The 16,436-nt window shown below is 39.9% G+C and overlaps 1 protein-coding gene across 1 annotated transcript in view; it reads right to left on the bottom strand.

The window, feature by feature from the left end:
* Window positions 1-340: 340 nt before the first annotated feature.
* Window positions 341-16,436, bottom strand: part of ADAM12 (ADAM metallopeptidase domain 12) — a 257,743-nt gene continuing 241,647 nt past the window's right edge. Inside the window, exons 19-23 of the mRNA XM_063133269.1 lie at window positions 10,848-10,983; window positions 8,982-9,090; window positions 8,146-8,328; window positions 1,832-1,965; window positions 341-733 (exon numbers count right to left, since the gene is read on the bottom strand). Coding sequence (XP_062989339.1) covers window positions 673-733; window positions 1,832-1,965; window positions 8,146-8,328; window positions 8,982-9,090; window positions 10,848-10,983 — 623 coding nt within the window. The 3' untranslated portion in view covers window positions 341-672. The remainder of the gene's footprint in view (window positions 734-1,831; window positions 1,966-8,145; window positions 8,329-8,981; window positions 9,091-10,847; window positions 10,984-16,436) is intronic.

The raw sequence follows: 16,436 nt of genomic DNA on the forward strand, positions 1-16,436 counted from the left end.
TGACTTCCACATTTAATATCTCAATTTTTATGCAGAAGCCATTACATGATCCTTCAGTCAGTACCTAACCCTCGATAAATCTATACATCCAGACAATTACTTGTATTTGATTTTCACACAATTCTTCCATTCTTCCTAGCTGAAGTGCATATTGATGGGCAACAGAACTAGCAATTGTTTACTTCACCTCTCTTTAAGTTTCTCACTAAAAACATCTTTTGCCTCCAGATTTGACTGACAAAACTAATTTCGAAATGTCATCAGTCCCTCAATTCCAGCAGTTTCATTTCAGCCCTGGTCAGCATGCTGTAAAGATCTAAAGCAAAGAATCTTTGAGGAGAGTGTACAGCCTATTGAGAAATCTGTAATGAAGACTGTTTAAACATCACAAAATGGCTTCCTTGGTAGTGATGAAACAATATCTACTACAGTGCTCTGCACTGTAATAAATATTCAATATAAATTAATAATTTACAAGTACCTGAGCAAGGATGCAGACCACCTTCATACAGTATAGCACCAAAGGCAGTAGCTCAGAGTTCTTAAAAATAATGGGGTTTTGAACATTAAAAATTCTACCTATTGATATAAAAATATTGATCTTCAACCACAGTTGAAAATAGTGCAAACTTCTGTCTTCACTTTTCAGGATAAAAATGGCGATCCATTTGGTCATTTCATATAGGCAGCATTGCAGGATCTAGGCACACGAAGTGGAAGTTCAGGTGCAGGCCTGTTTAATAAAAGAGGGTTCAGGGGTACAAATATTATTATTAACGAACATTTTTAACAATATTATTAATTAATTGTGGAGCAACAGAAATTAGGTTCTGCTATTAGGAATGGCTATATCTTGAAAGAATAATTTTCTCCCACTTGAGATGGCTTCGGCTATTTAATTACCAGTTCTTGAGTTCACTAGTTTTGGTGTGCATGACAGTCGCCACTAATGTTGCACCAATGCGCAATTTCTGGTAACAGCTAGAAAGCAACACACTACTGCAATTTGTATCATTGCCGGTATAGGAAGAGTTAAGCATTTAATGCTTTAACGATCCAGCAAAGGTTTAGCTGTATTATATGTGTAGCTGAATGTTCTGTATTCATGTTTTAGTAAGTTAGTTGTGACACTTACATAACACTGAATATAATAAAATCCCTCAGTGGATTTTCACTCCAACTTTTAGGACTGCATTCCCTTTCAGATTATGAGGCAAGCCCTTTTCTAAGGATGCTCACAACACATTAGTTACTCAAGGCACCACAGTATGTTCCTTAAAAATCCCTCCCCATATTCAAGGAATTTTAGTGAAATATATAGAAATGGATCCAGGATCTGCCTTTCATTGAGGGAAGGACTCCATGCACACAAAGTGCATCTGCTTCACTTTTGGGGACCCCCTTCTGTTCCATAGCTCACCCCATTCTTCAGGGTCCCTTGACCTTCTATGTGACATTTTCCAGGCGCTAGAGGAGCTGTTGTGGAGAGGAGGGGGTGGGGAGGTTTGTTTCCACCAGCTCAGTTACACGTGCTTAAATCTGGATCCAATCTGTTTTCTATGTTCTATGGATTTCTTCTAGTTAAAATTAAGAATGTTGCTCCATGTGTTTTGGTCTGAAATTCACTGCACAGGGATGCTCTGATTTGCAGAAATTATAGGCTCCCCCCCCCTTTTTTTTTTTTTTTACCTTGTGACATTTCCTTATACAAGCACCTGTTCATGAAAACTCAGATAACTGGAATAATTTTCTGGGTGGAGAAGGTAACAAAAAGAGATGTTTCAGAAAAGCATTTGCTGTTGGAAACACATGATTGGACAGCTAAACTAACCTGACAGGAGCAATCTGAGGCAAAGATTTTGGAAGCACAGGTTTTGATCTGGAGGCACTATTAAATTGAGCAGCTTTGCTCTTCTGAGGATTTGCTGGCAAAGGCTTTCGAGGAGGACTTGGCTTGCAAGATTCCTGCAATGCGATACAAGATCATTGCATTTTTACAATAAAATGAATCATATGACTATTAATTTTATTGAGTTGGATCCAGGATCTGCCTTCCACTGATGAAAGGACTCCATGTGTGAAAGGTCCCTCCGCCTGATTTTTCTGGACCATGCCTCCTTCCCCTACCCAACATCACAGTTCTCCCCATTCAGCAGGTCTCCTGATCCTCTGTGTAGCATTTCCAGGAGGCTAGAGGGACTGCTCTGGGGAGGCAGGGGTCTATTTTCGCCAGCCCAGAGGCACACATCTAAATCTGGATCCAACTCACAGTGTTTATCCTGATAAATGGAATTGCAGTAAGTGAGATAAGAATGTTAAAGCCCTTCGTACGGCAAAAAGTATTATACAAAGAATGGATGACACTAATACTTCTGGGCCATTTTGTGGCTAATACTGCTATAGTTTAGGACACTTTGTAGCTCACCAAAAAAAGTAAAGTTACATCTTTTGATTCAGCATATCAGAAAGATATAATTTGTATTCTGAAGTCCCCACTATTTCTATTTGTAATGAATGAAAGTACAAAATTAACAGCCAGCAAGGTACTCGAAGAGTTCATTCAGAATAGGAGAGCGATGAAGGATTTGACAAAGCCCACTCAGGTGCATAAATGATCTCCTCTGAAGGTATCTCTTTACGAAAATCTCTAATATGTTGTAACTACATGAATTTGCTCTTTCAAAAAGGAAAGCTAACATGCCATGTACTAAAAGCAAAGAAAGAAAGGCTGCTATTAAAATATGCATCCATAAAAGAGCTTTAAATTTACTAGATTTCATTAGGGGAAAGAAAGATCAGCTTCTACATTGTTTCTTCAGACAGACACTACAAGTGAAACTGAAGCTGAAACACATGGAGAGAAAATATTACTGAAATATATTAGGTTATAAATTATGGTTCTCTATTTTTTGTAGCTTCCAGCAGTAACCAATACTTAAAAAAAAAAAAACGTTCAGTGAGTTTCATCATAAGGGGAATTGTGCTCAACTGTATTAAATCATTGTAACTTGGGGTTTTTCAGTTAGTACAGCTTTTCTGAAAATGGCAAAAAGATAACCTGAAACCCAGTATTACCAAGACACTTAGCAATTAGATAAAAATTACACTTCTAGCACCAGAAAGGTTTGGCTGCCTGCAAGCCTGTGAAAATATGAACTTTGTCCATCTGCAAGCTCCTGTGCCTGTCAATAATGTTGTGCATTGTGAGTAACTTCACTAAGTTTTTATCTACTTTTGTGTACAGGATCAAGCTATGGCAGACTGTCTTTTATCATTGCCTGTAGTTTTCAGTGAACAAAAGTATCATTTTAGATAGATAGATAGATAAATAGATAGATAGATACTGTGTGTGTGAGAGAGCGAGAGCGAGCGAGAGAGAGCGCAGAAGCACTATTTCCCAACTTTCTCTGTCAAGTTCTTAGAAGCCCAGATTTATAGCACTCTTCAGATGTTCTCACCACAACTCTGTGTGTTAAATAAGCCAGGGAAAGGGGGTCAAGAGTGGAGGGGGAGAATAGAGTATCCACTTACACATCACTAAAAAAAGAAGAAATGCATCACCCGAAAAGAGGGTGCAAATTTGCATGATAAAAGGGTTTTTGTTAAATCCAGTTTCTGGGCTTTAGGAGAGAAAATCCAAAGCACCTTTCTTGTTATTTTTCCTAGGCCTGGGCTGAAAGGGAGAGTTCATTGGCAGAAGGGCTTAGAATTTCTGGACAAACTACAGTGTGTCCAGGGTTCATACTGCCACATAATAGTCCATTAGTATTTTTTATTTTTGTTATTGGTGGGGGAATGCTTGTAAAGGAAAAGGAGGAAAAGTAATCACTGCTCCCAGTCTAATAACAGTGGTACAAGAGGCAGGGGTTAGGACAAGAAACAGAAAAATTCAAATGTTAGATGAGATGTTGTGGCCAGGAAGTCTTGGTTCATTTCCAAAATGGTGATTGCTCATTGAATGAGCTGGTTTGCATTATCATTTTCAGCTATGGTGGCTTAAATAAAACACTGTGGTTTGCAGTGTGTGCCAAGCGCCTGTTCCATAATCCAATCCCCGACTGTAGGCTGTTGTATCATCTGAACCCAGCAAGGGTCAGTTGTTGGCATTGTTAACAAACCACCAAAAACATGGGATAGTTTATGGTTGTGGGTGGCTTCTTAACAATGCCAACAACCCACCCTCAAGGGTTGTGTTGCAGAACAGGTGCCCACATGCTGCAAACCACAGTGGCCTATTTAAGCCACTATGACTGAAAATGATGGTGTGAACCTGGTCAATAGTTAGTGGTAGGTGTTGCAGGTATCAGGTATCACCTAGCAATCTGGGGCAAAGAAGTAATGGTTGATTTCCATTTCTGAGAACACGAAGGCCAGCTGCAACTTAAATCCATGTCTTCCTTTGCTGAAGACACATAGGCAGAGAACAGGAATAAGAAGAAACATGACAATTTTTAATAAAGCGAAGCCAGAGATTAATTTTAGGTGGTGCACTAGGTAAAAAAATCTAAGTCAATTGAAGCAAAATAGTGTAATATATATTACCTAGTGTTTGGATAATATGGAACCCTCAGATTGTAAAGACCCTTCATCAGTTGATAGAAAACCATCTTCCTTTGGTCATAGATTTCACCCTGCATGGCTAATTATGGCGTTATCTGATACCTGCAACACCTACCAGTGACAAATCACATGTTTCCCAGTCTACTGAGCTGCGGTGGGAAACTGGAGGGAAGGACGCATAGAAGAATAGGACTTGGTGTGGGATAAATAGGGTAAATGAGGAAGAGGTAAAGCAGAGTTTTGGGGATCAGACAGGGAGGGCCAAGGAGTGAGTGGGGAAGTGGGGGAAGACTGGAGCCATCTCTTCACCCCAAACACCCCATCTCTTCACACATGCACACGCACGCACCATGAGATTTAACAGGCCTTTCTCTAGTATGCATATGTATGTATAGGTCCATTCCCAATGTTATCTTACCCTTCAGTATGAGAAAGAAATAGAATTCAGGACAAGGCTATAAAGAGGAACAGGCTGATTTAGTCCTCCATGAATCCCATTACATTCAATGGGATAAAGTAAGTGAGCTACAATCACTAAGGTTTGAGGGGCAAAACCTGGTTACATCCCCTTACAATAAACCCACCAGTTTAATTATGTCCTCACTAGTGTGGGACATCTTTATTTTATCCCACACTAGTGAATGGCTTCTATTCACTCCTATAAGAACATGTTTAGCTTCATCCCACATACCTGCTTCCCTCGGATTATCCCTGTAACACTAAGCTTTCGCGGTTGTTGTTTTTGTTACTGGTCGACAGCGATCCTTTGCATTCCAGGAAGTGAGTTTAAGGGGGGAAATGTAAAAAATCATTTAAAAAAAATCAATGGATGACCCAATTCAATTTAAATTTGGTATGCTTAAAGCTCTCCCTAATATCTATTACTGTGCCAATTTTGGTGTCTTTATCTTTAAAGCTTACCCAGATGTAAGCATTTCTTTAAAATCCCACTCCTGTGCTCCAGCGGTGGCTCGGAAAATACGCTCAAAAAGTTGGGGCTAAATACAGCGAATCTTTTTGCTTCATTGAACAATTAAGGCAGGATGCATGGGAGTACTTCACAATCAAAGCAGATGATAAGGTGGGAAACTTCTGAGTCTTTTGCATGCAATTCGCAGTGATTGCACAGTATAACGCTGGTGTGATAAAGCTTGCTAAGTGTTGAATTAGGAGCAAACCCATTCCTCTATCCCTGTTACATAGAGAGGTCCAGTTTCTTTTGTGAGGGACTCAGTATAATTGTGTTTACAGAATCAGGTTGGTGATGTGTAGCCACCAGCATGTTCCTTACAAGTACTGAAGTACATTACTGCTATATTTCCCTGTGCCAGCCAGGCTTGTTTCCTGACCCAGTTTCCCTAGAGAGTTCAAGGTATATTTATAGATTGTATAGATTTATTCCTTCAGTACCTTTGAGGCCTGTTTAAATGTGTCAGTTTTGTACATGTAAGCAGAGGAAATAGAATTTTCAGTCTCGACATTAACTCTTGTTACTTATGGGTGTACACACACACACACACACACACACACTGGGCTGTTACACATAGACTTCAGTTATCAAATTTCTCTAGACTGAATTTGAATCTGAAAGACAATAGAGACAGAAAGCGATCTTACCATATCTAGTTTCATATGCATTTCTAAAAAACCTGCTTCACTGCTGTACCTATATAGCTTTCGGCAGGGAGTTCCAGAGACAAGTTTGGTTGTGCGTATATTTTCCTTATTTATTTATTTTAATCACAAAGCAGTTATGGGTAGTTCAAGACTGGACTTCAAGATCACACAAGAGATGAGGAGCTTATCTATTTCACTACAGGCTAGAAGGCAAACAGCTCAGAGGGGGAATTTTATTTTTGTTTTTAAAAAAACAGCAACAGGGAACCAAGTAAGTGGCTATCTGCCTCTGCTATTTTGTAATCTAGCCTGCAAATTCTCACAATTGCTTTGACATTAAAATAGGGTGACCATATGAAAAGGAGGACAGGGCTCCTGTATCTTTAACAGTTGTATTGAAAAGGGAATTTCAGCAGGTGCCATTTGTATATATGAAGAACCTGGTGGAATTTCCTCTTCATCACCTCAGTTGATGATTCAGGAGCCCTGTCCTCCTTTTCATATGGTCACCCTAATTAAAAAAAAAAGCACCCCATAACCATAGGGGAAAACATTCATGTAACTGAGTATTAATTTGAACCCTGAGACAACAGAACAAAATGTCGTGGCAAATTCAGAACACAGTTCTTCATTTCGAGTTAAAAAAATATGCCCAATCAACTTATCTGTGGTTGGGGGTTGGGGAGATGACCATATGAAAAGGGCTATATGGAAAGAAGGACAGGGCATAGAAAAGTGAATTTCAGCAGGTGTCATTTGTATGTATGCAGCACCTGGTGAAATTCCCTCTCCATCACAACAGTTAAAGCTGCAGGAGCCCTGCCCTGTTTTGTATCTAGTCACATTAGGCAGGAGAGAGAGAAAGAGAGAGAGATGAAGCGTAGAAGCACCTTGGGGTACAGGGAGCCCCTCCTTGACGATTGGATAAGAGGCAGTAGATCTGTTGCTTAGCTGAAGTCCATATGCTGCTTGTCTCCATCTGTGTTCTATTGATTGTATATTTGTAAATAAAACAAATATTACAAAATTCCCCAAGTTCCCAGTGCTCTTTCTCCAGAGGAAGGCAGACCTAGGTAAGTGCTGCATCTGATCACTTCAGGAAATGGGGAGGGCATAATTAATAGAGTCTTGAGGGAAGAGTAAGTGGAGAGGAACAGAAAGGCAGAGAAGAGATGAGGAAACAAGGAACTAATGAGATGGTGGGGGTTGTGAAAAATATAGTAAGGGTTTCTTTTTAACAGTAAAAAAGGAGAGGAGAGGACATTCATATGCTTAAGGTTGTAAGCACATCTCAAGCACACATATCAGTAAGATGCTACAAATTATGACATTACACTAGCATTGCAGGAACACATGCCAGTGTTATTTTTGTTAAAAAAAATAAACACTTTGGGAGCCATAATTACAAATGTTAGTGTGTCATTTCACTGTAACCTACCTGTATGCAACCAACCAGCAAAAAAATGCCCCAAGAGAGACCAAGAGCATTTCTACACAAGGCCTTTGGTGCATGCTCGAGATTGGTCCTCAAGTTTGTGGGTGCTTTACATGACATTGTTAACCTCCAGGGTATTTCCCCCAGTTTTTGACCATTATCCCACTTTTAAAAAGATTGAAGATAGCCTGATAAGGAATATTAATCTGATATAGTGGCAATGTGTCATTGTGCAGTTGTGCTATAGTACAGCACCATCTAGTGGCTGTATAATGAAACATTAAAAACATGCCAAGAAAGGAAGCCCTCAATTCAAAGTACTTGTCTGCCTGTGTAAAGGAGCCAGTCTTAATCCTGCAAAGAATCTAGAAGCAGAAGCTCCAGTAAGGATGTGGGATTTTAGGCTCATGTGGTGAAGCCCCAAGGAAGAAAGGGGAATCATTTCATTTTACATTTGGTTAGCTAGCAAACCCATTTTGATATGAGCCTATGGATTCTGCAGGTTCCATAGAACTAAAAAGAAAATAGCCTACCTGATCCTGTCTGGAGGAAGGGATGGCAGGCAGCAACTTTCTGGGAACAGACCGCTGACAGGGTAACTCACAAATGGATGGCAGGACACGCTCTGGTGGGCTCAGCCGTGGTATATCCTGGGCCTTCACAGGGTTACTAATGTCACCTGTCTGATATCGTAGCAATCTTTGTGGCTCATTTCTCTGCAGACCCATAAAACAACCATATTCAAATCAATAGCAGTTTAAGTACACTGGACATGATCCAGCCGAAGTTAAGTATTTTCAGGTTCCATTGATTTCAGAGAAAGGAGAAAAGGAGAGAAGGGAAAGTGAGAGAGTGTAATGCAAGATTAACTCTCCCACTGAAATCGATGGAACCTAAAATACTTTACTTTGGCTGGATTGTGCCCGTACACTTCTTCTCACATATATCTTATAATTAATGGATGTAAACAGTACTGCTTTCAAGGTTGTTTTGAACTGGCTCTTATTTTCTTTTTAAGATGTCCACTTTACCTTTTCTGAAGCCAAAGAACAACCAATTAACAGCTTCCATGAGCTTACTCAAACACTAACCCTTAGATGTTTGGAAAACATTGCTCCTGTCTGAGATGGTTGGCTGCAATCCAGAGACCAAATGCATTTATTTCTTTTCACCGTTTGAAGTTTCCATCTGTCTAGAACTTGGAAGCCAGAGTACATTTTTGGGCCCAGGTTGTTTTGCTTCTGTTTCACTCATTAAAAGCAATATTCTAAAAATTTCACTATTTTGTGATATCACCTCATATAAAAATAATTAAGACGTGTGGGAAATATAGACCAGATTTTATTGATGGTACTGTGTAAGAACCCACCTTTTGCATGTTTGAATTTTGTGGCTTTTTGACTAGATTTTTACTGAGGGTTGTGGAAGGAGCATGATTGGGATCAAATGGACTGGAAGACCTTGCTGGACTCACAGACCTGCAATACAAGTATACACTTTAAAGGTAGCCCTTGCTTTTAAAATCGTAGATCAGAGTTATACTTAGACACAGGACTTATTTATCTTTACTTTCTTTAGTAAATGCTGAAAGTAAAATCCATCTAATACTCTTGTAAAAAATAAATATAAATATTGATTTTCTTGTTTAGAGCCAGTAGTCTGTTAAATTAGCTCTTGCAATCTGTGGAAATGCCACTTTACAACACACAAGAGATGCTTCTAACGAACCTGGTGTTTAAGCAATAATGACCTTAGCTATGGATACTGTGGTTCATTAAATGAACTAGAGACCAAAGGCTACCCCAATGTTTCAATACTTCAAGCAGGCAAAAATGAAGGCAAACTTTTTAATTGCTTAACACCAAAGCAGAATAAAAAATATGTTTAGGGCATGTTTGCACAGCAGATCCCTGCGATTCCAAGCATCCTTGGAAAGGCAGGCAGGTAGGTAGATATATTTACCCCACTTTTCTAATTCATATGCATCACACAAGCTGGCATACAATGAGAAAAATCAAAATTGTCACAACAAAGCAGAGATATCAAAGCACAATAAAGAAAGTCATGGCAGATAAACATTGTGACTCAGTTTGCACATAATGACAGTTGTTTTAACCCAGGAATTGCCAATACCAAGGAGGAGCAAGGGAACTCGCTGCCTCCAGTATGTCTGTCACCTTTGCTTTCAACTGTTATTGTGATGTCCAAACCTGGAACTCTGGGTTGTTTAGGGGTTAGAAACCCAGATTTAACCCAACAATCACCTATCATTTTTTTGTTTGCTTAACTCTGAACCTAGAGTTAACCCAATACTTACACATTTTTGTTGTTGATTGAAAAGAAGAAGCGATGAATTTATCCTGGTTGTGCTTTTTATACTGTATTTTGTATTTCTGATTTTAGATTGTGGGTTGTTTTATTATGCTCTTCATGGTTTTAATTTTTGTGAATCTCCCAGAGAGCTTCGGCTATTGGGCAGTATAAAAATGTAATAAAAATAAATGCACAAGATGCAGCATACTTGCTTGCTGCCACTTGGCCCAGACAATTCCTGGGTTAACAACCCAGGAACTGTCATTACATGTAAGCAAGCCAGATCCATGTGTATGTTGATCTATGTTGGTCTGATTCCTCACTCCATCAGCTGTGCTTTTGCCTCCTACAACCTCTTCCTGGTGTTTCTGTTTTGGAGACCAGGGGCTCATCCACACCAAGCAGGATATTCCACTATGAAAGCGGTATATAAAAGGCAGGAGCCACACTACTGCTTTATAGCAGTATTGAAGTGCACTGACAACTGTTGAGGCCCATGACATACCATATACTGCTTTCATACCACTTTCAAAGTGTTATATCCTGCTTGGTGTAGATGTGTCATAGGCCCCAACAGTTGTCAGTGCGCTTCAGTACCGTTATAAAGCAGTAGTGTGGCTCCTGCCTTTTATATACCACTTTCATAGTGCAATATCCTGCTTGGTGTAGATGAACCACAGGCTAATGGTGATTGCTTCCAATTTCTCCCCTATCTTGCACTCCACCTGTTCACCTTCACTTAAATAAACTCTGCAGGTACACTTTTTATTACAATCCTGTTACTTACAGAATAAATTTTAAAGTTTCCTTTTAGTGAATAACATTACGTAGGCAATAATGCTCATCCTTTGTACTCCAATGGGTTATGATTTTGCATATTGTCTATCAATATTTTAAAAAAGAGGGTAGTTATATATCATACCTTAGTTTCTCTATTGTATTCTTCTTATTAATAAAGAACAGTCTAATCAAGATCTTCCTTTTGATGTACATAAGTAAACCAGCAACTAGAAGGCACAGGGTGGTTATGAGTAACCCTATTATTAAACTTCTGTTATCTGAAAACAAACAAATCCACAGTTCTTATTAACAAATTAGGTTAAATGAAAGGTAGCCCTGCCTACCTTTTGCCAGCAGTATAGCAAACCCTCAGTCAAAAATACAACTTTCAATTTAAATCTACGAAGACTTATTCTGATATTACAGGGCATGGTATGGTTGCTGCTCCCATGTCTTCATCCTATACTGCTCAAATAATGTATGAATGATGCTATAGGATCATATGGAAGAATCATGCCAAAATTGCAATGGTGATTCCCAATACAGCCTTTGGAAAACATGTGGCTCTTCTCCTATAAGGTCACTCCTCTGACTTGGTTTTCACATTTTTACATTACTAGAGCAGAGTTCGGCAGAGGGTGTGCAGAAATGGCAGCCGCACCACTCCATAACAAGAAATGGACTTGAATTTCAGACATTCATACCCTCCATTCTTATACTTGCCCTTCCATTTGGTATTAACTAATGGCCTGGTTTGCAAATCATGACAACCCATCTTCTTTTTTAAAAAAAACACCCTGGGTTGTCATGAACAAGCCAGCATGCTAGTTCACATGGCTTGATCACTCCTGCTGTCAATACAAGTGGCAAAACAATAGAGGGATGTTTAGTGTGATGTCCAAACTCAGAACTCTGGCTTGTTTCTCCCCTGCCAAACCAGAGTTTAGGGTGACCATATGGAAAGGCGGGCAGGGCTCCTGTATCTTTAACAGTTGTTTGGAAAAGGGAATTTCAGCAGGTGTCATTTGTATGTGTGCAGCACCTGGTGAAATTCCCTCTTCATCACAACTGTTAAAGCTGCAGCAGCTATACTAGAATGACCAGATACAAAAGAGGGTAGGGCTCCTGCAGCTTTAACTGTTGTGATGAAGAGGGAATTTCACCAGGTTCTGCATGCATACAAATGAGACCAGCTGAAATTCCCCTTTCTATACAACTGTTAAAGATATAGGAGCTTATCCTTCTTTCCATATGGTCACCTTACCAGAGTTCATACATCATATTAAACAACTGAGAGATGGAGCCTTCCTGGGTTGTTTAGCCACTCCCCCTGATAGAAGCCAAGTGGAAGTGATCAAGCAGTGTGAACTAGCAAGCTGGCTCGTTCACAACAACCCACTCTGCATGAACTAGGGGTTGATATGAGAGAGACAGTCAGAGAAGAAAACGGGTGCCTAACTGAAAATACTTTTCCTGGGGGCAAAGCTGAAGAGGAAAAAAAAATTCCTGTGGTAAATGCTTAACCTATTGGCTGGAACTGAGAATAAGCCATTAGAATAAGTTATCGTCACATAACAACTCTAGTCTATTATTTGAAGCAAATACTTGAAAAAGATGTAACAAGTGTGAAGTATGAAGCTAGAGTAAAACTAACCAGGTATCTAAAGAATACTCCATTTATGTCCTCTGTTTTCCCCACTCAAATGTCCTTTGTAAAATTCTTCAACAGCGATTTGCAAACTACTTGTATCATAATTTAAGCCATTCTATAAGGGTTCATATTTAAATCCAAATGTCAAGAGAGAACAATTAACTCTTCCAGATTTTTTTTTTAAACAAAGCTTAGTACTGTCACTGCAAACCACTGACTAATTCAGGACATGTTAATTTTAAAAGTCATTCTTTTTAAAATAAAACAAACCACAAAATGACTGCAAGCCCTCCTGACTTCCACAAATTACATGAATTCCATTTCTTTTCCCTATCTTCTGCCTATACATAAATTGCAGTACATCCACCTTCTCCAACCCAGTGTCCTCCAGATTTGTTGGACTACAACTCTCATCATCCACAGACAGCATGATGACCTGGAGGGCACCAGGTTGGGCAAGGTTGCAGTATATATATTTTTCTCACGAGACAGATTAACATCCCTATCTTAAATGCATTTATTTGGAAGTAAGGGTGGCTTCAATGCATGTATATTATTTGATTTCTTTATATTTAATTAGATTTAAACATGAGCTGAAAATTCTCCATGAAGAGTTTTCAACTTTAATTTCAGGAATCTGAAATAGGGACTGAGCTCTCCTAGCAAATTTGGGGTGGGGTGGAAAGGGGAATGTGGAGCGATGAATGTGGGGGAAACTCACTGCTGAAGCCTAGAACTCTTCCTGGTGGGCAGCTGGCAATTGCCATGCTGCCCCCCCCCCCCCAGGCCCCAGAAAAAGAGTGCATGATGGGGTCAAGTATTTCTCTTCTGGGGGCTTCTGGGGGAAAATGGTGGCCCCCATTGGCAGCCACCATTCTGTCCACCTCAGAAATCCCAGTTAAAGAAATACTTCATCATTGCATAGAGGCTGTTCACACAACATACTAACCTACACTCAGTGGTTGAGTGTCAGTTGTTTTGAAACGTGGGTTGTTTGTTGAACTATGGGTTAGCACGTTGTCTGAACTGCTTGTTAACCATGCAGTGTGGCTTATTTTTTCGAACAGGCCATCTTGAGAACCCTTTTTGTTGCTGTTGGATTGCTCAGGCTGGTTAAGAAGCCACACTGCATGGTTAACAAGCCATCCTTGCTGCGTTTGGACAGTACAATAACCCACTCTGCAATAAATGTGCTGTGTTCAGACAACATTCTAACCCACGGTTCAACAAACAACCCACAGTTCAAAACAACCCAAACTCAAGCACTGAGTGTGGGTTAGTGTGTTGTGTGAACAGCCCCTAGTGTACTCTGAGGGGTTGGGAGTGGGGCTTTTTAGGCCACTATCACAGTTTGTTGCTGAAATTCAATAGTGAATGGCATTTTGTTTTGCCGCTGCCACAAATTTAGAGGCAGCATGGGCAGCACGTAACTCACTCTGTGTGTGTGTGTAAACATATGGACTATGTGTTGTGCATCCTTGGTTTAAGCAGTCTGCCTCCACCTATGCTCAATCTCTATGATAATTGTAAATCATCTCAAATATTACTGAACATGTTACGTCTCCAGCAATCCCTCTTCCAAAGGAAAACCCAAGTAATCGCTGTGTTCCTAGACCTCCTCACCACTCATGGAGCTAGGGTGGCATAGCAACAATACGTGTCTACATTCATCTGCTAAAGGCAGAATCTCACTTTGTTTTTCAATATGGCAAAGGCTGCACAAAATGTGTATGATCCAGTCAAAGTTAAGAAATTGCAATTCCCATTTAAAACAGAGGAAAAGAGAGAAGCATATGTCTAACTACCCCACTGAAAATAATTGGGATGTAAAACTGTTTAATGCTGTCAGGTCATTCTGTGACCTGACAACATTACGCATTTCACAGAAGAGTTTCTGTGAAAGAGGAAGTTTATGACAAAGTGCAATGCAAGAATTCTAGCATATCCAAATATTGAGCTGGTTGCACTACATGACAGCCCATGGGTTAAACAACCCAGGCACTGTTGGGGATGCGTGGGAGAGGGTGGACACATTGCCTCTTGTGTGTCTGCTGCTTCTGTTTTTATTCAGCAACCCTCAATCTCCCTCATAAGTTGCTTAGCATGTCATCTGAACCTGGACTGCTGGATTGTTTAGAGGTGGTTAACCCATAGTTAGTTGTTGTATTAACTGCTGAGTTGTTTATCCCCTAAAGAAGACAGCAGTCCAGGTTTGGACAAAAAACCCTCTCCCACTCATCCTCAAAAGCCCATGGGTTGTTTACCACATAGGCTGTCGTTACATGTGAACTGGCTCATTATGTGAATATTGATTGGCTCTAAGATAAGTCAGCAGGACTGCAGTGGTATAAGTGAATTTAGTATTCATTCATTCATTCATTCATTCAAATCTTGGGTATCATTTCATATGCTGTTATATAAGAGACTCATGTCTGAATAAGGTCTCTCTCTCTTTTCCAGTCCTCTTTTAGTCGGTTACATCTTGCTGTGAAATGGCAATGCCACTGCATTGTTATGGAAATTATGATGATGTCACAAGCTCAGCATTACAATTCATTACAGGAACTTGTATAAAGTAAATGCCATCTAATTTACTTTTGAATACCTCTATTCAGACAAAAAGTGATATCATTTCCAAGCCAATCCTAGGTGTGTGTGCAAAATTAGGCATGATTCTGCTCTCACATCTGTTAAATGTAGACATACAGCCACAAACATAGTGAAAGAATATCTACTAGGATTTGTCCATAGGTTATACAAAGCTTAGAAGAATGGAAGGTTAAGGATCCTGAAAAGTGAGTGCACATGGATGCGCATGTGCACACTTGCACACTCACCCACATACACCCACACCACCTGCTCTAAAATGACATCTGTTGGAAGGTTGCTGAGGACTAAAAAGAGATAGCACAAGTTCTGCGAAGCTGTGGCAAAACCTGACAACAAAATTGTGTGACGTCTTGTAAGACCTAAGATTTGGCCCAGGGGCTGGTGAGACTTTGATAGGTTCAGACTAACAGTCAATCAGGGCAGACTCCACAACCCACATACCCACTTGGGCAGAGGGGCACATTGGAATTTGGTTGATGGCTCTTTATTGGGTTAAGAAAGAATGGTTATGCTTAGTCATAATTGGCTGTTGGGCTGGTATATTTATTTATTTACTTACTTAAAGTAGTTACAGGTCACCCTATAATGGCAGCTTGCAGAAAAAAAGAAAACAATTTAAAATCAGTAACAATTTTTATTTTTTATTTTTTGCCTTCCTTCTCTGGATGAGATTGTATAGTATCTTGCTCTTGTTTTTGGCTACTGCTATTTGGCTATTTATCTTTTCTCACAATGTTGACAAAAGGCTATGGATATGGAAATTGTCATTAATGTGCTGAGGAATGGGAGGTCCTTAGGAAGTCCATCTTGGCTGAGTTGGGGATAGCACAGGATGATCATGTGTTCTACTTTATAGTCCTCTATTTGAACAGCTCTCAGAGGCAGTCCTCTATTTAATTGTGTCCTCTATTTGAAAGGATGCCCAGTCCAAGTCCAGCTTAAAAATAAAGACCAGTAAGAACGGAGAATAGGGGCATTGAAGTTGACCATCAGTTAGTACCTGGACTAAGTACACACTGGTCACCTAGTCAGTCTTTTGCTCTATGGTTTGATGGCTTGTATTCTATTTAAATAACAGTTATTATTTCTAAATTTGCACCTATACATATAAATTTGCATATGACAATGTAATGCAAATGGATGTCCTCTTCTTTGGTGATGCATTTCCTCTTTTTTCTTGACTCTGTGATAGCAGGACAGTGAGTAGGTAACAACAAGACTGGAGCTGCTATCTAGGCTGGTGAAGGTATTGTACAACAGGCAGAGTTTTAGGAGGCTGATCTGGCGAACCTATCTCATGCTTGCCTTTCTCCACAATAGAAATGGGTGACAATTGGTTTAGCTTAAGGCTGGGCTGAATGGGAAAGCATCATGGCTGGGTTTCCATGTCAGTCTCCCAGAACATCAGTTTATCCTCTCCACACTGATCTTGGCTGATGCATGTATGCCATGTTCCTTTAAGAAAATTGG

Source organism: Elgaria multicarinata, chromosome 8 (assembly GCF_023053635.1).
Source record: "Elgaria multicarinata webbii isolate HBS135686 ecotype San Diego chromosome 8, rElgMul1.1.pri, whole genome shotgun sequence".
In the NCBI taxonomy this organism is placed as follows: Eukaryota; Metazoa; Chordata; class Lepidosauria; order Squamata; family Anguidae; genus Elgaria; species Elgaria multicarinata.